Source organism: Oncorhynchus tshawytscha, linkage group LG12, assembly GCF_018296145.1.
Source record: "Oncorhynchus tshawytscha isolate Ot180627B linkage group LG12, Otsh_v2.0, whole genome shotgun sequence".
Taxonomy (NCBI): Eukaryota; Metazoa; Chordata; class Actinopteri; order Salmoniformes; family Salmonidae; genus Oncorhynchus; species Oncorhynchus tshawytscha.
The window spans coordinates 64748814-64770102 of record NC_056440.1 but is presented as its reverse complement, the minus strand read 5'-3'; the positions used below and the strand labels follow the sequence as shown (position 1 = coordinate 64770102).

General features: G+C 43.3%; 1 protein-coding gene across 2 annotated transcripts in view; it reads left to right on the top strand.

The window, feature by feature from the left end:
• LOC112263670 (inositol 1,4,5-triphosphate receptor associated 1) overlaps positions 1-21289 on the top strand; it is a 28085-nt gene that overhangs the window by 4138 nt on the left and 2658 nt on the right. The window contains exons 3-23 of one of the 2 annotated variants that reach the window (XM_042330918.1): positions 334-380; positions 4794-4920; positions 5217-5376; positions 5740-6004; positions 11947-12159; positions 14268-14386; positions 14608-14669; positions 15084-15257; positions 15792-15869; positions 15988-16034; positions 16130-16186; positions 16438-16935; positions 17171-17249; positions 17740-17866; positions 17972-18002; positions 18849-18989; positions 19087-19218; positions 19907-20060; positions 20159-20208; positions 20389-20541; positions 20675-20739. In XM_042330918.1, the coding sequence (XP_042186852.1) occupies positions 334-380; positions 4794-4920; positions 5217-5376; positions 5740-6004; positions 11947-12159; positions 14268-14386; positions 14608-14669; positions 15084-15257; positions 15792-15869; positions 15988-16034; positions 16130-16186; positions 16438-16935; positions 17171-17249; positions 17740-17866; positions 17972-18002; positions 18849-18989; positions 19087-19218; positions 19907-20060; positions 20159-20208; positions 20389-20541; positions 20675-20739 (2779 nt within the window). Of the gene's footprint in view, positions 1-333; positions 381-1812; positions 1829-4793; positions 4921-5216; positions 5377-5739; positions 6005-11946; positions 12160-14267; positions 14387-14607; positions 14670-15083; positions 15258-15791; positions 15870-15987; positions 16035-16129; positions 16187-16437; positions 16936-17170; positions 17250-17739; positions 17867-17971; positions 18003-18848; positions 18990-19086; positions 19219-19906; positions 20061-20158; positions 20209-20388; positions 20542-20674; positions 20740-21289 lie in introns of those variants that run through there. The other variant, XM_042330919.1, reaches the window with a different exon arrangement.

Genomic DNA, 21289 nt, shown 5'->3' with positions numbered 1-21289 from the left:
CGCAATGACGGAACGACACTGTCTTTCAGGAGAGGTTCAAAAGGATATGACACAATAGGCCTGCCGTGGGCCAAGTGCTTTCAACCAGAGGATCAAGCGTCCCATGAAACTGGTTGCCAGGTTATTGTTGCCCCTAGAAATGGAGGTAGGGGGTGAGGTAGAGGACTTTCTGAAATACTGTCCGGTCCACCAATTAGACAGACAGCTCAATCGGTGCGTCATCCTCAGAGGAATACTCCTCAATTTAGTGGCATTAATTTACATGACATACAGTACAGTACCAGTAAGATGCAAATTGAGCCCTTCTCACATTCTCTGGTTTGGTTCAAACAGGTGCCATTTATTCACGAACTGGAGGAGGCAACAACAGTGGCAGCAAGGTAAGATATATGTATATTATTTTTTGTTGTTGGTACTTTTGGTGTTGTATAGGCTAACGTAACAAAGAAGAAATATTGTTTGCAAGTTCATATTTTACTACACGTCTTCCCACTTTGCCTACAATTCTGATCGATGTCATGTATTTCCTGTTGTAGTGACAGTTCACTGCCTGAATCATTACTATGTTTGTCTTATAACCTGGATGACTAGGCTCTTTGTTCTCTGTATCTGTTCAGTAGCATGATCCCACATGTGCTGACAGCCTGTGCCTCTGAATGGAACTTTGCTTTTTGATCTAATTGAGTAAAATACGAGAGGAATATCTAGAATGTTTTCTACAGCCCTTTCTCCTTTCCTCTCTAATCCTTTCTGGGCTTCAAACACCCAAACCTGAGATAAACAATTATCCTCACACTGTAGCACAGGCCTGTCAGCCCATATTAGAGCAAACTGTACCGCTGCTCCCAGAACAGTGAGATACAGGCTAGCTGTGTCATTATTGGATCATTTAATAATCACACACTAACAGAAGGCCTTTTCTCTTTGTTGTGATCTGATTAAAAATGGAAACAGGTTTCATAATGTGTCTGCTGTTACTGGTTCCACCTTCCACTTACTTTATGTGATGTGTAGTATCCCCTGTTTCTCATACTGTCTCTTATGGTCTTATGGTCTATTAATGACCTGTAAAAAAAGCGTATAACCTCAGATAATCCATAACATTTGAGAAGGTTATCATGAGAGCTTTTTTAGTCTGTGTGCCTCTGTATCTAGAAAACAGAGGATGCAGATGTGTACATGAGTAGGTATGTGCGTGTATGTCTGTGTGTTTTATTTTAGGTGCTCAGTAGGAGCTACCCACCCATCCTTCATTTCTTGAGTTTATGTGATTGCTTGGAACACTGTTTACACCCTAAACCGTGTCCTAGACTCCAATCTGGTGGGGGATGGAGGAATGATAGTTTGAGTTATAAGGTGTTTTGATCAAACACACACACGTCCAAACTCTACCCTTCCCTGGTCAGACCTCTGCCCCCACAGAATGATCACAGAGAGGAAAAAATAGCAACTTGGCGCTCACAGGCAGAGTACGAGCTCAGAGTTGGAGCTCAGAGTTGGAGTGTAATTCAGGAGATGTGATCAGTCAGGGCTGAGTGGAGTGGAGCGGCAGCCTCGGAGAAAAGCTGTACACATACACAGGCAGCAGCAGCCCAGAGAGGCACACAGAGCCTTCTCCTTAAATGGTCAAAGCTCCCAGGAGTGAAAGAGAGGCTGGTGCTGGGAAAAAAAGACGGGGAAAGGAAAAGAGACAGCCAGGGATAGCTAGGTTTTCTGTGAAAAAATCTGGGAATTACAGTTTGACTGAGGGAATGTTCTGTCGGGTGTTTTATGTGGAGTTTATGTGGAGCTAAGCAGTGAAGGTGGTATCTCTCACAGGAGGTTACAGGTACAGCTATTGATCTATTCTCTGCTCTGTGGACAGGTAGACATGATGTATTGTACACACGTTTTATTTGTTTAGAGATTAGAGAGTCTGCAGCTGCATGATATGCACGTTATCATTCGTATCGTTGGCTATGTGCATCGAGTTGACAGCCATGTAAACATTTACACTGTTCATCATCACTTTGGGGTTATTATGAATTTGTTGGAATATGCATATCTCTGTTGAGGGTCATTAGGCTGTCACTTATTGGGAAGATAGCAATAGTTTGCTAAGGGAGAACAATAATTACAAGACTTGGTTGAAAGTTGCAGATACTGGGATTCTATGCATGACCAGCAGATGCTAATGATTTTTTTGTTTTATTGCGATACTGTATATAGCCATGATCGCCTAAATGGCATTGGTATTTTGAACAAGCTCACTTGCCTCCCCCTCTATCTTTTCCCGTCCATCTCTCATCTTTCTCACACTCCCTCCATATCCTGTTATCTGGGATGGTGGCTGTGTAACCACCACTTCCTCTGCCGGTTCTGTACTCCCTGTGCTTTACACAACCAAATTTTAAACAAATCTGGCAACAGGCAGAGAGAGGGCTTACGTAACATGGGAGAATGGGGTCGGGGCGAACGCTCTGCTCAGCTCACTTTATCATGAGGGAGCAGCGAGGCCAGCCCTCTGCCTTGCCGTGAGGTAACTCTGTGGCCCTCAGGGACCTGCCTGCTAAAGGGGACAGGCTGGAGGTTCCCAAAAATAGCTCTGGTCAGGGGAGAGAGAGGCTGAGAGGCCCTGTGTCAAGTGGACAGATCCTTGCAGGCGTGGATGTACTCCCGGGCCCGGCAGGAAATAATCAGAGTGATTCAATTACACTGCAATATTCATCTCATTGTCTCTCTGTTTAGACTCCTGCAGCTCAGCTTGGCCCCCTTGTCTCTGTTTGCTTTGAAATTGACTCTCACTGTGGACTCCCAGAAACTATCTCAGCCCAGGACATTGCTTCTAAATTGCAGTGTTGCACTGTAAAAAAAAAAAAAATTAAACAACACCCACAAATCTAGTTATTTCAATAAATTGTTATTAAGTTACTGGGTCCACAATATTTTTGGTTTACTCAACTTTTCGGTCCAAGTGTTACTTGAACGACAACAAAAAAATAGTTGGTCCAAACTTGGTCCAAACCAAACTCTAACTTGAGAAAACTTTGATCAACTTGATCAACTGGAAATTATGTGTGCTTAACTTTCCCATATGCTCATTCAACTAAAAAATATTATTTGGGCATCTTACCTTAAATAAAGTCTATAGAACTAGTTACACACAGAGTGCTGTTAACATACAGTACAATGTTTTCAACATACATATTTGACACGCGTTGACATACATGATTGCAGTGTGTATGTTCATTTACACGGTAATTGTTGTTCAACATGTCCTCACCTGGAAGTTGAACTCACAACCTCTTGGTTCAAGGCATTCCGATCTTCCTGCTACACCACCCAAATAATAATTTATACTTGAACATATGAGACAATTTAAGCAAACATTGTTTTAAGTTGACTGAATTTTTGCCTACGTTTTCTAATGTTGCAGCTAAGATTGGGCCAACACATTTTTTTAAGTTCAGGTAACGCTTTGACCGAAAAGTTGAGTAAACCAACAAAAAAAAGCTGTGGAACCAGTTACTTAATAATATTTAGTGTAAACATTTACAGTGTCTGAAAACCCTTGCAATGTTGCACAGCCACGGTACAGCAGTCTTTCTGGACAGCCTTCATTTGTCACTGTGTGACTGTTCTTTAGATGATAGTTAATAAATTCTGTTCATAAATAAAAACAATGTTTGAAAGTGTTCTGTCTATGTCATCTCCTTCATCATGTGCAGATATAGGAGTGTGTAGGAGTAAATACGCAGGCTTGATAAGGAGGAGACCTTCGGTACTGAACCTGAACTCACTAAACCCTCACGCTAATGGAAATAGCAGCATTCTCTGATGTTTGACAATGCACTAGAGATTTATAACAGCTTGTTATGAACTTTTATGACAAATCATTTGTCTGTTTATTGTAGTATGTTAGACAGGAGATCCGGGTGCATTTTGTGTTGTCTATGAGTGGTTCATCACAGCTCCAGTTGTAGAAAGTTGGCCTATCTAGACATTGTGTTTTGTGAAGGCCATAACAGGACAGTGATTTAATTTCGTCAGTGTTGGGTCTTGTTTTTCTTATCAGAGAATGGCACACGGTTCTCCTGGCTCATTGGCTCAATGTGATTATGGAAAATAAAAGGCCATGTCCTTACAAAGGGGCCAATCAACTCCAGTTATGTTATAAGTATTTCAAACTGAAAATAAATAGTTTTTCAAGGTTTTGTTCTAGCTCACATTTGCTGTTCCTGGGTGTGGACAATGTGCTTTTTAATTCTATAAAAACAATTAGACAATAAGAACATAAGTACTTTCATCTTACTGAGGCCTGGTCAAAATATCCCTCTTGTACATAGGAGAACGCTAAACAGTCGACTTCCTCCCTTGTGAGGGATGGGTCTATTAGCCTCACGTTCCCAGCATCCTCTAGCCACGTCAGCCATGTTGGTCATGACATTTACCAGCATACACTGTTACTGTACTGTGTCTGGACTCAGGAAGCCATTCCTCAATGAAATGTACACTCTGGATGACTTATGAGCAAAGATAAGAGGGTGAATGTGTTCTGTTCTACAGCTTATTGTTTTTCCCTTCTGCTTAGTGAATACTGAACACATGACACTGAATCTCTCATTGCCGGCATGTCAGAAAAATCCATTGATGCGTTCTCTCTCGCTTTTTAAATGTCTAAATAGGCTAGGTCTGATACGGCTAACAGCCCCATGAAACACTAAACATAGGTAGGGACTAGGAGATGATGAGTGTGGATGACACATCATAGTTCATGAATGGATTAATGGAAGATGTTGTTTTCTCTCTGTCAGAGCTGTGATGATTCAGAGCCACCCTGCACTGAGGACAACAAACCAAGCCAAGTCCAATGTACTGACTTTGTCCCAGACCAAAAGCACAACAGTACCAGCAGTGATGGTCCTGCACCTGCAGTTTTAGGTAATAGATCCACTGTCGTCTTCAAATCAAAATCCAATGTATTCGTCACATACACAGTTTACAGCAGGTATAATACTGTAGGTGCAGCGAAATGCTCATGTGCACCTCCCATTTCTTCCACTTCCTTTTGGCAGATCATATAGTGCTACCATTCATTTGCATGTCATTTCTGCTCCTATCTCCTGTCCATCTGCTGGTTTCATGTGTTTTGTTTTCACACGTCTGCTACTCTGCCTACAACATGTTGTTAGTGTGACTGGGACCTCCCTGTCTGTGTTGGTTCCTCCCTCTCATAGGTTTCATCCCAGTGTCAGAGACACAAACGCCCCCAGTGTCCCCATCACAAGTCTTCCTCCAGGACGAGTGTGCACCTCCTCTTACCGTCCCACTGGAAACACCCCCTCAGTCTGCCTGTTGCAGTCACGCTACCGCTCACACTGAGGAGAATGTAGCAGGGTTAGTGTTTATATTCTCTCTCTTTTACAGGAAGAGGATATTGCATGTGTTTAGATTAACATCCCCCACACTGAAGAGCTAGGCTAAGGTGAGACTGTGCAGGGATGCCAATGTTTACATGGTCACACACCAGCGCCCCAATAATATACAAGGGCACTCAGTATGTTCTTAGGAGGAAGCGGGAACTGTCAGAAGATTGCATAAAGTGTGTTAGGAAAGGCCCACCTCTCTGGGTTTAGAATGAGGAGGTGGTGGTATTTCACAGAGCAGGAAGCAGTGGGTTACAATTGTGTTTGATATGATTTTGGAGAGATTTAACTGTTGATTATGGATAAAGAACAGTGTGTTGATGTGTTTGATCAGTCTCAGATCGGAGGATCCCAGTTGCCGTGACCACTGTCAGTCAGAGGCCTGCGACTGTGGGAGTGGCCAAGCATTGCCGCCTGGAGACTGTGGGAGAAGTCAGCCATCAAACCCAGGAGACAGTGCTGGTAGTAAAGCCTCTGAACCAGAAGATCGTGGGAGGAGCAACGCATTACAACCAACAGATATTGGGTGTGATCTTGAGCATTGTGGGAGTTTCCATTCTCGAGATCTACCGACTGTTTTAATAACAGGCTCAGATAAGGTAAGTTAGGACTGAATACTTTTTAATATCTTTAATGAGGATAGCCTCTTTTGTGATTAAATACTTGAGTGATTCCCAAATCATTGTAGTTAAAAAAAAGAACACTCACACACACTATTCTAAATGGGCAGAGACAGAAACATAAGCAAGTTATTTTACCCATTTAAGGTGTACACATCCTTCCAAAGACATGGTTTCCTACACAAACACCCCCTCCCATACCCAGGAACAGAGTGAGTGGTGCTTGTCTGCTGGCTGTGGGGGGCACGGGTTGGCTGATGGTCAGAGAGGCAGGGTAGGATGGGGGGGTAGAATGGAGCAGGGGATCCTGGAGTGAGCCCTGGCAAAGACCATTAGGCTCAGAGAGGGAGACTCCAGTTAGAATGTGACCTCCGTCAACCCCGACAGAGCTCTGACTGATGGCATGTCTGATTTGGATGATTCTGGCTCTGCTGTATGACATTTTCCCAGAGTATTATTTCCATAGGCATGTTGAAATGGACAGGATAAATAATTGTGTTTGTTTCCCCTTTAGAATCAGATTGTGATTGTGTGGTTAGATATGCTCGTTTTTGTGTAAATATGGTAGTTCAAGCTAACCTTGCTCTGTGACGATTTAATTGCAACCCTTCTGACCTTTCATCCTCCATTGTGCTACCTCGCTGTCTCCACGTTTGATTTGCCTGTCGTAGATGTTTAGATGCGTTACAAGACAACGGTATCTTGTTTTTCTTTGTTCATTCTCAGAATTAAATCTAACTTTAATATCTGGAAGAATGCGTTCCTCTGGGGATTCCCGTTCTCCCAGATTAACTTGGCTCATCCGCCCCCGCCTCTGGGGAGAGAAAGGTCACATTTGTTTATGCACTGCTCTGGAAGCTCCAGGACTTGTTAGTCAGGTCTAACACTAGAGAGAAGCAGCTGACATGTCTGTGTGATGGTTTGTCTGATACGTTATTACAGTAATATGCCGCTAGAGAGTTGTGCTGCATCTGGAATATTGCAATGATAATTCATTGCATCATAACCAAGTTATTTGAGCGAAGGTTCGATTCCATTGTAAAAGAGTGACGCTGAGACTCTCTCTTTCACTTTAAAATGTTTAAAGGACCAATGCAGCCGTTTCTACCTCAACATCTAATCATCTAATCATTTCTGCATAACAATTAAGTACCTTGCTAACCACGTTTCCATCCAACCGTTTCATGCGGATGAGTTCCCTAACGCATGAAAGAAAGTCACAACCGGGCTGATGGAAACATAAAATGCCGGTACAATTTTAGACAAAACAAGTTGTTCATTTGACATGATCTTTTTGTGTGGGTAAAATTAATTATCTGAAAAATGGCGGTGGAAATGTATGGGCAAGTATTGATATAAGAACCATCATATCGAAGTAAACTTGCAGTCAAGTGATATGGTGTGTGGTCCTCCCACTACGACTTGGGAAAGCATACACTTTATTAAGCTACAGATGAAATAAGTTATGATGGACTTCACAGGGTGATTAATGTGCAAGGTGATAAGCTTGATGCTCCTTTCCGATAAATATTGAGTGTCTTATTCTCGTTTCATAATGATCGATGCTTGGCTGCCATTTGACAAATACAAATACTAACGCTCTTATCCATAATAATCTCATAATGTAGGTATCCTACACGCACTGTATCTGCAAGGTGTTGGTTAAACCACATGTGCAAAAGTCATTCTTATGTGCACTACATCATCGTGCACAGCCTTACATCCACAAAAGGTCTGTTTGATGGAAACACATCTCTGGTGGAAACTGGGCATATTGTTTTATACAGATTTTTGATAATGTAACGGCTTTCTTCCTGAGAAGGAGAGGCGGAACAAAACGCAGTGTGGTTAGGGTTAAACATCTTTAATCAAGACGAATACCGAGAAACACTACAAATATACAAAACAATAAATGTGAAAACCGAACCAGTCCTGTGTGGTGAAACAAACACAGAAATAATCACCCACAAAACCCAACACAAAACAGGCTACCTAAATATGGTTCCCAATCAGAGACAATGACTAACACCTGCCTCTGATTGAGAACCATATCAGGCCAAACACAGAAACAGACAAACTAGACACACAACATAGAATGCCCACCCAGCTCACGTCCTGACCAACACTAAAACAAGTAAAACACACAAGAACTATGGTCAGAACGTGACAGATAATTCGCATGAAAATCTGTCGCACATTGGATGGAAACTTAGCCACTGTGATTCTTTTCATTCAAAATGGTCAAAAAGAAAACAAAAAACAGCTCAAGCAAGAATTTTGCTAGGACTGTCTGGGAGTTGTCTGAGTGGGGAGGGGGAAATGAAAACTATCTGTCATTGGCAGAGAGGTTTGGAACTCTCTTTCTTATTGGTTTAATATTAACACATTTACAGCCTAGTGATGTCACCAGGCAGGCCAAAACTCAATCCCACCAAAACAGGCTGAAATTACAGACAGTCTTTTCAAACAGCTCTTACACTGAAAGGGTATTATTATCATTTTCATAATTTCACAGTAATAGGCCAAACTCATAGTGTGGAAATATATATCAAAACACAGAAAATTGAGTTTTTGACTGCACTGAGCCTTTAACAAACCGTACCCCTATACACAGAAGTCTACTTTTAACAATTGCTACTGAAAATGTTACTAAAACACATTTACTAGATGAACAGTGCAGATGCAAAGTTTGGTAACAGACTGACAGGCTACAACGAAACTGTGTGCTGTTGGGGGTACTGGAGGACCAGGGTTGGGAAATGCTGCTCTAATCTATGGAATTAAAATGACTAGGAATACAGATATATGTATCTGTCATCACAGATACCTTTTTAAAAAACGTAGTGGCGTGGATCAGAAAACCAGTCAATATCTGGTGTGACCACCATTTGCCTCATGCAGCGTGACACATTTCCTTCGCATGGAATTAATCAGGCTGTTGATTGTGGCCTGTGGAATGTTGTCCCACTCTTCTTCAATGGCTGTGTGAAGTTGCTCGATATTGGCAGGAACTGGAACACGCTGTCATACATGTTGATCCAGAGCATGTCAAAGATGCTCAATTGGGTGACATGTCTGGAGAGTATGCAGGCCATGGAAGAACTGGGACATTTTCAGTATCCAGGAATTGTGTACAGATCCTTGCGACATGGGGCCGTATATTATCATGTGCATTATCATGGCGGAAACATGAGGTGATGGCGACGGATGAATGGCACGTCAAAGGGCCTCAAGATCTAGTCATGATATCTCTTTGCATTAAAATTGCCATTGATAAAATGCAATTGTGTTTGTTGCCCAGTAGCGTATGCCTGCCCATACAATAACCCCACCGCCACCATGGGACACTCTGTTCAGCAAACCACTCGCCCACACGACGCCATACACGCTGTCTGCCATCTGCCCGGTACAGTTGAAACCGGGATTCATCCGTGAAGAGCACACTTCTCCAGCATGCCAGTGGCTACCGAAGGTGAGCATTTTCCCACTGAAGTCGGATACGATGCCGAACTGCAGTCAGGTCAACAGCCTGGTGAGGACGACACACACGCAGATGAACTTCCCTGAGACGGTTTCTGACAGTTTGTGCAGAAATTCTTTGGTTTTCAAACCCACAATTTCTTCAGCTGTCTGGGTGGCTGCTCTCAGACAATCCCGCAGGTGAAGAAGCCAGATCTGGACTGGCATGTGGTCTGTGGTTGTGAGGCCGGTTGGACATTCTATCAAATTCTCTAAAACAACGTTAGAGGCGGCTTATGGTAGAGAAATTAACATACAATTCTCTAGCAACAGCTCTGGTGTACATTCCTGCAGTCAGCATGCATCTTTTTGCATGCTCCCTCAACTTGAGACATTTGTGGCATTATGTTGTGTGACAAACTACACATTTATTGTCCCCAGCACAAGGTGCACCTATGTAATGACCAAGCTGTTTAATCAGCTTCTTGATATGCCGCATCTCAGGTGAATGAATTATCTTGGCAAAGGAGAAATGCTCACTAACATGGATGTAAACACATTTGTGCACAAAATTTGAGAGAAATACAATTCTTGTATGTATGGAACATTTCTGGGATCTTTTATTTGAACTCATGAAACATTGGACCAACACTACCTGTTACTTTTATATTTTTGTTCAGTATATTTTGGTGGTTCAACACCCGGTAATGGATCAACACCCGGTAGATGAATGATGCTAACAGAAATCATATCATGGGTGCTTAATCTGGACTATACAGAAATGCAATTATGAATGTATATTCATGGTGATACATCCTGAATAGGTGCACAAAGGTAGAAAAATGTAATATCCTCCTTTGCATGTTTTGGTATTATTCTACACACGGGCTAGTACCAATCATAGACGTCTATGTTTCACAAGTTTGGACATCGTACAGCACAGTACAGCACAGTACAGTAGAGTAGAATTCAGTATAGTACAGTACAGTAAAGAAAATACAAATAGAGTAAAGTATATTTCAGTACAGTAGAGCACAGTACAGTACAGTAGAGTCCAGTCCATTACAATGTACTCTGCTCTACTATACTGTGCTGTACTGCAACTGTGGTTTGTGACTACTATGATTTTCCATTGTGAGGAATTCAATTGCAGTCATTATGTTGCAGATTTTTCAATCACTCTGTTACCAATTTGGTAACAGAGTGATGCATTTTAATCACTTAATAATTCTTTAACAACATTTTTATCAGTAGAAACACTATAACTAATTGCTAGGACTACCTTTACTTGTTATTTCTGTGAGATTTCATTATCCTCCCTCATAAGGGAGAGAAATTAGAAAATATCTTATTAGATATGTGGGTTTTTGGTAACAGAATGACAAGACACTAGGCAATATTTCTTAAACTTACACAAGGTAAATCATTTCTCCAAAACTAAATATAAGTGTTGATATTAGTTAGCAGGGGTCTTTACATCAACATTATTGGGTTTTGATGTATTTCTGAAACCTTTTAAGACTTTTTCTGGTAGGTGTTTTCTAAGACACCTTTTCCATCTGTTTATCCACAAATCAAAACTTTACTTATGCCACATTTTTAGAATTGAAAATGGTTGAAAAATCTATGCCTTCATGTCCCAAAAACATAGACTTAGCTTTCATTTGACATCAAATGTGATATGCTCCTACAAACTTCACATGTTGGTCCTTTTACATGGAGATGACCAGAATAGTGCAACTGCAATACTATTTACAGACTTTCAATGTATGTCTACAAGGCCCTTTCAAATCAAATCAAATTTATTTATATAGCCCTTCGTACATCAGCTGATATCTCAAAATGCTGTACAGAAACCCAGCCTAAAACCCCAAACAGCAAGCAATGCAGGTGTAGAAGCACGGTGGCTAGGAAAAACTCCCTAGAAAGGCCAAAACCTAGGAAGAAACCTAGAGAGGAACCAGGCTATGTGGGGTGGCCAGTCCTCTTCTGGCTGTGCCGGGTGGAGATTATAACAGAACATGGCCAAGATGTTCAAATGTTCATAAATAACCAGCATGGTCGAATAATAATAAGGCAGAACAGTTGAAACTGGAGCAGCAGCACGGCCAGGTGGACTGGGCATGGTCCTAGGGCTCAGGTCCTCCGAGAGAGAGAAAGAAAGAGAGAAAGAGAGAATTAGAGAGGGCACACTTAAATTCACACAGGACACCGAATAGGACAGGAGAAGTACTTTCCTTATGATATCATAGGTTTTGTCTTCCAGCATCAAAGTTCAAACAGACATAGCCACCACCAGTTGGCACACCCATTCATAGACAAATGTTCTATACACTTATCCTATTCGAGGAAGTGTCATGCTTCTTTGTGGTTTCCCTGATAGTTAGAAGCTATCAGAGGCTGTGTATTCTCAGTTGTGCCTGTGTGACTTCCTGCTTGCATGCATATAATTCTGGTTCCAGGAAGGAGGGGGCCACGAGTTGTACTGCTTTCCCTGGGTTCAGACTGAACAGCAGTTAGAGGAATCCCCTACCCAACCCACTCCAGCTGAGAGCCCCTTTTTCTTCCCACTGACACGACCCCGAGCCCCACAGCCCCCCGTAATGCCCGTCCTCCCTGAAGAAGAGGAGGATTCCCCTGAGGAGCTCGACAGTTCCTCCAGCTCACCCAGCACAGTGAGTACCTATCCATTACATTAAACCTTCACTCTAAAGCTGTGGTATGTTGCACTCAGAGCTATATATGGCACTCGCTCATTAACACTGAACCTAGAACCTAAGGTTCAGTATTGGCAAGCTATACGGTTTTGCAATGAATATGTGAGCAACAATAGCATATGAGCATTAGGATTAACTCATATCTACGCGCATAGTGTTACTCACATATTCATTGCTAATACATGTTAGTGTGTTATGGATGTGTGTACCTTTAGTAACAATGACTCCCTGCTTTTCACCCAATTCTATTTTTGACTCAGGAACAAAGCTTTGCTCAGCAGTGAAAATATGTCATTAATTCCAGCAAAATCATGAGCAGGATGTTCTTTCCTCTTCTGTCCAGATCACAAACTTTTTTCCCCCAGCGCCTCTTATTACCCTGTGTTTTTTTTGTGTTGATGAGGTAATTTGCACTGCGCTGGTGGTCAAGACAAGGTTTGCACATTGTGTCCAGACCCCTCTAGATCTTGGCTCTACTCTGAAGACTGAACTGTCTCTCATTGTTTTGTTCTGTCACCTGTTCAGATCCTGTGTGACTCCCCACCCTAATGTTAATTTAGTTGAGTAGACTTGCACAGAGCAGTGGATAGATTGGATGTATTATGAGTCTCTGAATTTGGCTTTGCCTAGTCCAGTACGTCTCCCAGAAAACATGCCATTGAAACTTAGACAAAAAAGTAGAGGCTTCCTGAAAGCTGCCTGTGTACAGTCCGGAGCTATATACAGCTGTTTGGTTTACACTGTAGAGACACAACAGATTTGTGTTGAGCAGATGGCTGCCTCACCAGAACCACTGAGTTACTCCTCCTAGGAGTACACTGTCATCCGTTCCAGTCAGCCATAAACACGGCCTAGATAAGACTTCACTGAGGAATGCAATGAGCCTCTGTAATCTAACCTGGGGGTATGGCAGCCGTATAAAATGATCCTCCTTTATTAAACAATAGCCCTGGCCTTTCAGCAGTTTTAGTTTTATAGGGATATCATTTATTAGCAATTTCTTCCAGGACAAAGGTCTCAGTGAAGTATCATTTAATGCCTCCCTGTTTATTTGCATACTTTCTCTCAGGATAGAACTAGATACTAGGATATAAATAAAACATGAATGGGGAATATAAGCCTGACCTTTAATGTTGAAAATATACTTAACATGGTTGACTTAGTTACAGATCACATGGTTCAGGTGAGTGTTCATTCTGTGCTTCCACTCTCCTGGGATGCTGAGGTCCAGTGAGTTCAGGATGTGTTTAGTCCAGAGGGACGTTGTCTAGAGTTTCTGATGTTCAGGGGTTCAGGCTGTTGACATTGTGCTGCTGAGCTAAAAATGCTGCTGCTGGAAACCAGGGACCACCTGCTAGTCAACAGAGCTAAGTGCCTCACTGAAATACCCACCGTTAACAGAGGACCACAAGTTTATTTATTTTTCCCTTAAAAGTGCTTTGAAATGGTTGTGCGTTGAAGTTGAAGTGTCTTTTCCCCCCTGCTGATTCCACCACGTTCCCCATACAGCCCCAGCCATGGTCAACATCAGGGAGGGTCTAGAGAGACATTAAGGTGTATGTTAGGCTCTGTCTTCACACTAATATCAACATTAAAAGTGTATGAAAACAGCAAGTCTCCAGTTTGGGGAACCAAGTCACCAAACATCTCTGTGAAAGTGTGTACAAAAGATTTTATAGATGTGTACATAAGCAGGAAGGTTAAAGGGTAGAGCATGAGAAAGTTTTGGTGCCTTTGCAGTGACACAAGCCATTTGGAGACATGTTTACTCAAATGTCTCTGTAATCTTTGTTTTGCATGATTTTATGTTTCAAAAGATTTAAATGAAAATGTCCCCCAAATTTACGTCATTGCAGTAACAATATCCATATCTATGATTTTGCCTTATTTTTGAGAGACAATATTAGATTGTCTATGGCAGGATACCATTTCTATTATCCCGGTCCCTCAAAAGTCCTCTCAAAACCCTTTTCATGCAGTCTAGTTCTGGTCTTGCTGCATAACTAAAGTTACACCTCTCCTAACTTATTTTAAACCTTTTGTTTCTCACATATTTTTCTATCTAGTATACACCAGTTGAAAGTAGAGCAGTTACCGTGGAGATGCCTGCTCCCACCATTGTCTTCCCAAAGCAAGCGACCGTGACCGTGGTCCAAGCAGACGGTCGACCTCTGGAACAGACCAGGTACATGTGTTATTTCATCCTGAGAACAGGACTGTTCATGTCAAGATGGATTGAGAGCAAACCACCTCTGGAAAAATGATCCACTTTAACCAAGCCAGGATCGAGATGTTTCTAGAAAATAAAATCCATCCTTCTTCAAGTGTTTAGAGTAGCTAAATGTAAATAAAGACAGCGTCTTAAGAACACGGCGTCTGTTAATTTGAAACGTTTCTCTTTCCCAGACCACACAGTCCCAGACCTCGCTTGTCCCGAAACGCCCTGGGAGGACCAATCACTACAGTCGGTGGGTACAATCAAATACTTAAAGGCTAAATATAGCCTTGTGTTAACAAAACTTACATAAGTCCATTGTTCAAAATGTGAGTTCCTTTCTGATTTTTTTTCTTCATAACATTGTATGGCTAATTTAATTCCATCTATTGAAATGTACAAGGTTGGTCATCAGTGTCTGACAGCATACAGAACTGGGGCCCTTTGTCCTTCGAGAATCAGAGCCAAAGCTCTCAGTGCCGGGATGCTTCTGCTTTGATTACTATTGATGTTGGCCTGTCGCTCTGTGCTGAGCTCAGAGAGAAGACTATTGGTTGTTGCCATTTGTCTCTTATTGTCTCTGTTTGTGTTTTAATTACGACCCTGGTGTATGTGCGTGCGTGTGTGTGTGTGTGTGTGTGTGTGTGCGCGTGTGTATCCTTCTCAGACAGTACAGGCAATGTGATAGACCTGGTGAAAGACCATCTGCCTGAGCTGCAGCTCTCGGAGGAGGACCGTCAGAAGAACCTGGTGCTGCTGCAGGAGGCCAAGAAAGTCAGCGACCGCTTCCTGAGCCGCAGGGGCCGAAAGTCCACCTGCAGCCTCTCTGAATCCCCCACAGGTGAGAGACACTCACTGGTTTACAGACTGGTATACAAGTGAAACAGGGAAATGGACAAGTACTTTATGGTAAGTCTTACTGTACAGTGTACAGTATGTCAGTATTAAGCTATTCAGTTTAAGACCACTATTTACACAGAAGAGATTTAATCAGCTGCTGGAGTGTAGATTTGGTTGAACAATATTTTGACTCTTAACGCTGGTTATGAAATACAGTGAGCAGCCAACAAACCCTCAGGTCTGCTAGCTGAGTTGCCTAAGTGAGTCATTGTAATTGCTGTATGTTTCTATCTTGACTTCCGGAGTTATCTGAACATCACGTACGTGCCCTTCATGCCTTCGTCTTGCAGCATTCTGAATGCACGCCAGATAAGTCCAGTCTTCCATCACGTAACAGACTACAGTGGCAGATGTCAAATGAAATCCCAATAACTATAGTTTTATTGTTGCGTTGTTATCTGGAAAGCGATGCTGATGCAGTATACTGTACTTTCATTGTCCAAACATAAAACACATGTGTATGTTTTACCCACAGGTCTTTCTCCTAACCACACACCATCCTCCTCACCTGCACCGTCCAGAAGCAGCTCTCTAATCACAGCCCCTCAAATAGGTACGTCCATCTCTCTGTCAGTTAGAGGATATTCACTCTCTTTGCTGGGGAGCATGAAAATCCCTGCATAAAAATACATTTCATTATTCTGCTTTTGTTGTAAACCTTTTTCTTTCAGCTGTAGCCACAGAGGTGAACTATGACCCCTCGTCGCCTGTCAGCCTGGTAAGACCAATAGGAATGATATTTTTCTGATAGCACTACGTAATGGTATTTTAACAGTATGTTGATGTGTGTTGTTTCGTGTTCCTCTCTGGCAGCGATTGGAGGTTCTGTCTGCGAGGGAGCAGGCTGATACCAGTACACCGGAGCATGAGGTAGCATAGCACTAATCACCACCACTCTCATTCTCAAGAGGCACCCTGGAACAGTTAGTCATACATGAAAATGCAATACGTAGTTAGTTTACACTCCAGAATAGCTATGCTCATAGCTATGTTGGATACAATAATTCATTTACGGTAGAAAATTGTAAATGTTAACATTCTTGCGCCCCCTCTCCAAGAAAATCCAATTAGTTTCTCCTGAATTGACAGTGTTTAAAGAATTGTGATATTGCTGTTTTTAGAGCACCAGGAAGTTGGTGGACTGGAAGCCCAATGAGAAGCGTAAGGTGTCCTCAGGCACCCTGGCTCCCCGCTACTCTGTTCCCCCACCCCCCAGGGAGCCCAGTGGGGGCCAGAAGGAGAACTTTGACCCCCGGGTAACAGCTAAGAATTGCCCAGCACCAGTACTAGTCAATAAGCCAGAAGAGGGTCTGGCCCGAGCCCCCAACCAGGCCCCTGCCACTGGGGTGGCCAAGCCTGTCCCTCGGCCCCCCACTCAGCAGGCCCCCTGCACAGCAGAGATCAAGACCATCGGGGCCTTTCCTCCCCTAATGAGAGCTGTGTCCTGGGACACTGTTGGAACTCTCAACGCCAGAAATGGGGCACCAAGTCTCCCCTCTACAAACGAGGAAACCTTCTCCTTTCAAGACAAGACCCAGGATGCCCTGCTCAAGTCCTCTGGGTACAAGGACTTCCCTGTACAGCCTGTCAACGTGCAGAAGCTGTCCAAAATAAGAGAGGTACGATGGGAGCCTTTTAACTACCGGGGCTCATCCCTTGACTTGAACCTGATAGCATTAATGTGACATTTATTGCATGTTTTGGGGATTTAAGAGCCTTTATGGTAAATGCTAAAATCATGAGAGAGAATGTTTTGTTCTTGTAATATTTTGGTCTCGTAAACATCTTGGTACGACACAGTTACAACATAAAAGCTCTTAAAAATCCACATTTGCACTGTTCTTCTGTATACAGGAGCACAAGCTGATGCGGAACCAAAGCATTGTGGGGTCAAAGTTGGCAGACTTGAGTGAAACAGCTGAACAGGAAAGAGGTACTGTGTTACCCCGTGTCTGACCTGGAGAGGAGACAGTGCTGTGTAACAGACCATTGGAGTAGACAGTAGACTTTTATCTAGTGAGGGGGAAAGGAGTCAAGGCTCCCAGCTACGTCACAGTCCTTACTGACCCCGAGAGATTTTCCTTAGAACTGAGGGCATGTTCTGTTCTAAGTTTGGCATAGAGCTGCAATTTATTGGCAACCTGAAATTTTATTTTAAGTTTGCACCAGCAGATGGTGTGAGTGAGAGAACCCAGTCAGCTAATATTGTTTGGCCAAAACATTGAAAAGACATCAGTGAAATAGTTTGTGATCCAAGAAGATTGCAGTACAATGTTGCTCAGAAGTAGGTTGATTATCAAAATAGTAATCTGATTATTTAAATAAATTAGGTTTTCCCATAGAGACCAGATAGCCACGTTGTAACTATCTAATGGTCTTGTGTGTGTGTGTGTGTGTGTGTGTGTGTTTGTTTTTGTGGCCAGGTCCCTCTCTTCTGCCCCCTGCAGGGTCTCCTACTGATGAGGATGCTAAAGAGAAGTCAGACGCCATGCCCAACATCTCAGACATCATGCTGAGGAAACTCAAACTGCACAGAGGGCTACCAGGCTGGTGGGTATCACAGTATTTAGACTGACAGGGAATTACCTTTTACAATATATTTTGGTCTTTCTACTTACATACTGAACCTATATTTCCTCTTTGATTCTATTGCAGTGCACCTCCACTCACTGAAAAAGAAGTTGAGGTGAGTATCTACTCTGTAGAGTGTATTATACAGTAGTAACCAGTTTTATAGTGCATGTTCGCCCGTTGTCTGTGGCCTCATGAATGTAATGTACAGGAAGCCCCTAGTCTCTACCAATGATTGAGACTAATGGGAGCCTCAATTTCCTGTCTCTAAGGAGAAAATGCAAACATGGCTGTGTTGTTTGAGTGCAGAGCACTTGGACTAGGCTTTAGCCCCGCCTGCACAGACGCCTGTCCCTCCCAGGGGGATACATGTTGTGCGCTAGGACAGTCGAGTTCACCGATTTCCTCTCAACACTTGCCTCAGTACTCTGGGACGATGTTTGGAATGTTGCAGCAGAGACCCTTTGATCATGACAGCATGGCATCAAGAGTCTGTCATCTGTCATCATCGCTGCACGTTATAGGCTCATCTCAGGCCTGGTAGCAAGCAGCACTGTCAACACACTGGCTAGTTGGTGGGTAGCCAACTAGCCAGTGATAGCTGGGTAGCCAGCTGGTGTAGTTCTATATGGTAGCTGGGTAGCCAGCTGGTGTTGTTCTATATGGTAGCTGGGTAGCCAGCTGGTGTAGTTGTGCTTTACATTACCGCATACTGTACATTGCTAGCATAACAGTTATGTTATGTTAACATGTTATCAAGGATGTTCAGTGTTACATGTGTTTATTCAGTCCCATACTGTATTCATGTTTTCTTGGGCAGCACGTTAATTGACTTGACCCCTCTGATCTACTTTGTGTGGCGGTCCAGTGAGTTGACGTGTCTCAGTCCTTAATAATGGTACCTAATGTGTCCCCGGGGACCGTTTCATGAACATTAAACACAGTCATATCCTCCCCACAGAACGCGTTTGTTCAACTGTCGCTGGCGTTCCGGAACGACAACTACACTCTAGAGACACGGCTCAAACAGGCGGAGCGGGAGCGGACCCTGACCGAGGAGAACACGGAGAAGGAACTGGAAGAATTCAAAGGCTCTCTGAAGGTCAGCCTTTAGTCGGCCATGATGACACAGGATATGAAATCAGTTGTGATTCACTCATTTATCAAGGCCCTTTGTTTTGTTGCTGTTGCCTCCTCAGTGCACGGCACCACAGTGGAGTAACATGGAGCAGCGCGAGTCCTACCAGTGCCTCATAGAGACAGTAGCAGTACTGCACCGTCTGGCCACCAGGCTCTCCAGCAGAGCTGAGATGGTTGGAGCAGTCAGACAGGTACTGGAAATCAGATAGGATAGGATGGGCCATCCACAGGGTACACTCATGATTCGATGAAACCCCTGAATGAGAGAAGAAAATATTGCGTGAAAGTGAAAACTTTTCCATGTTCCACTGTCATGAGAAAAAGACTTTGGGATGTTCAGGGGCATGGGTATGTTTTTTTTCTTCTTCAAATAAGATATGTTTGTGAAAGATTTAGCCTGTTATGCTTTCCCTCAGGTTATCGTTCACACCAAAGCCAACTCCAATAAATGACTAGGGAAGGACTCAGGGGTATGTCCGTTGTGATTTATAGACTAACAACATTGCTGCTGTACAAGACCTGACCCCAGACCTGACCCCAGACCTGACATGATGGCTTTCCACAGTGTTGGAGTCCCTCTCAAAATGATATTCTCTCTCTCTCTCTCTGCTGTGACTGTATGGTTAACTCTCCTGCCCATAGACAGTAATGACCCTGCTGTTTCTGCACTCTTAGAACAAAAGGTAGTACTATCTAGAACCTAAAAGGGTTCTTTGTCTGTCCCAATAGGAGAACCCATTAAAGAACCCTTTTAGGTTCCAGGTAGAACCCCTTTGGGTTCCAAGTAAAACCCTTTCCACAGAGGGTTTTACTTGGAACCCAAAAGGTTTCTCCTATGGGGACAGCCGAAGAACCCTTTTGGAACCCTGTGTGTGATAGGAGAAACGTATGAACAAGGCCACAGAGGTGATGATGCAGTACGTGGAGAATCTGAAGAGAACCTATGAGAAGGACCACGCTGAGCTGATGGAGTTCAAGAAGCTGGCCAACCAGAACTCTAGTCGCTGCTATGGAGGATCCATAGACACTGGAGGTACACCTGCACAAACTCTTTATCTCCAGTACATGAAGGGCAAGTTGTTGCAAAATGTTGATTGACTTAAACTACGTTCTCCTGTGTTCTTTGGTTAGATGATGGAGTCCCACGGCCATCCAGGTCTATGTCCCTGACCCTGGGAAAGGTTGGTGCTGTAGTGTTGAACAGAGTGTTTCTACTGGGTTTGACAGGTTACATCAGGGTAACAGTTCTCAATGTGATAGACCATATATTTTTAAGGATAATACCCCCAACTGAACTCTCCCTCTCTTTTCTTCCCTCCTCTTTCTCTCACCCTCTCTCCCTTCCAATGGATCTTTATCAGGCTTTGCCCAGGCGGAGGGTCAGTGTTGCGGTAGTCCCCAAATTTAACCTCCTGAACATCCCTGGTCAGACCCCGGTCATGGCAGGACCCGGCCCCAGCGTTGCCATGGGACCCAGCCCCCAACCCACCATGGGCCAAGCACTTCCTGTCCTGGTATGTTTTCTACCCAATCATGGCCTTCTCAGCCTGTCAACCTGACCACATGATTAAGTGGTAAACTTAAATAGACAGGATATTATCAGTCTGCTTTGTCTACATGCATGTTGTTTGATCTTGTTAATTACAGTGTGAAGCCAACAGTATGAAAAGCAACTTTCCCACTGAACCTACACATCCAGCTATAGCTGAGAGGTATGTTCCTCCATCCTCTGTCATAATGTTGACCTAATGCATACCCACGAATATACTGTACATACTGTTCTCAGCACAATCTATCTCCTTGCCTGTATTGCCTGGTTCCCAAGATCAGTTCACAGCACTTTGAAACAATGGGTCGATGCGGGGCCTTAATATATGTACACCCTTATCAGAAGACATCTTGTGCTGTATCAGAATCTTTGCCTTGTGTACTTGACCTTCAGGAAGTAGCTTGATTAACCATTGCCATCCGGATACCAGGGGCCATATACAGCAGATAACTGCACTACCCTTATGCAACTCCCAGATTGTCTATGCACCCAAAATAACTGTGCAACATTCCATAAAAACCCAACTGCAACTGGCTGATGGGATATTCTGAGATGTAATCTAAACATTTGGGCTGGGGAGCTTGACAAAAGCCAGGCCAGAGACTCCATCCCTGGCTTAGTAATAAGGGGAGTCTGAGAGAGAACGAGAGCATTCAAGTGGTGTGCTCTCTTAGTTTGCCCCATGCCAAAATCTCAGGATCTCTCGGAGCGAG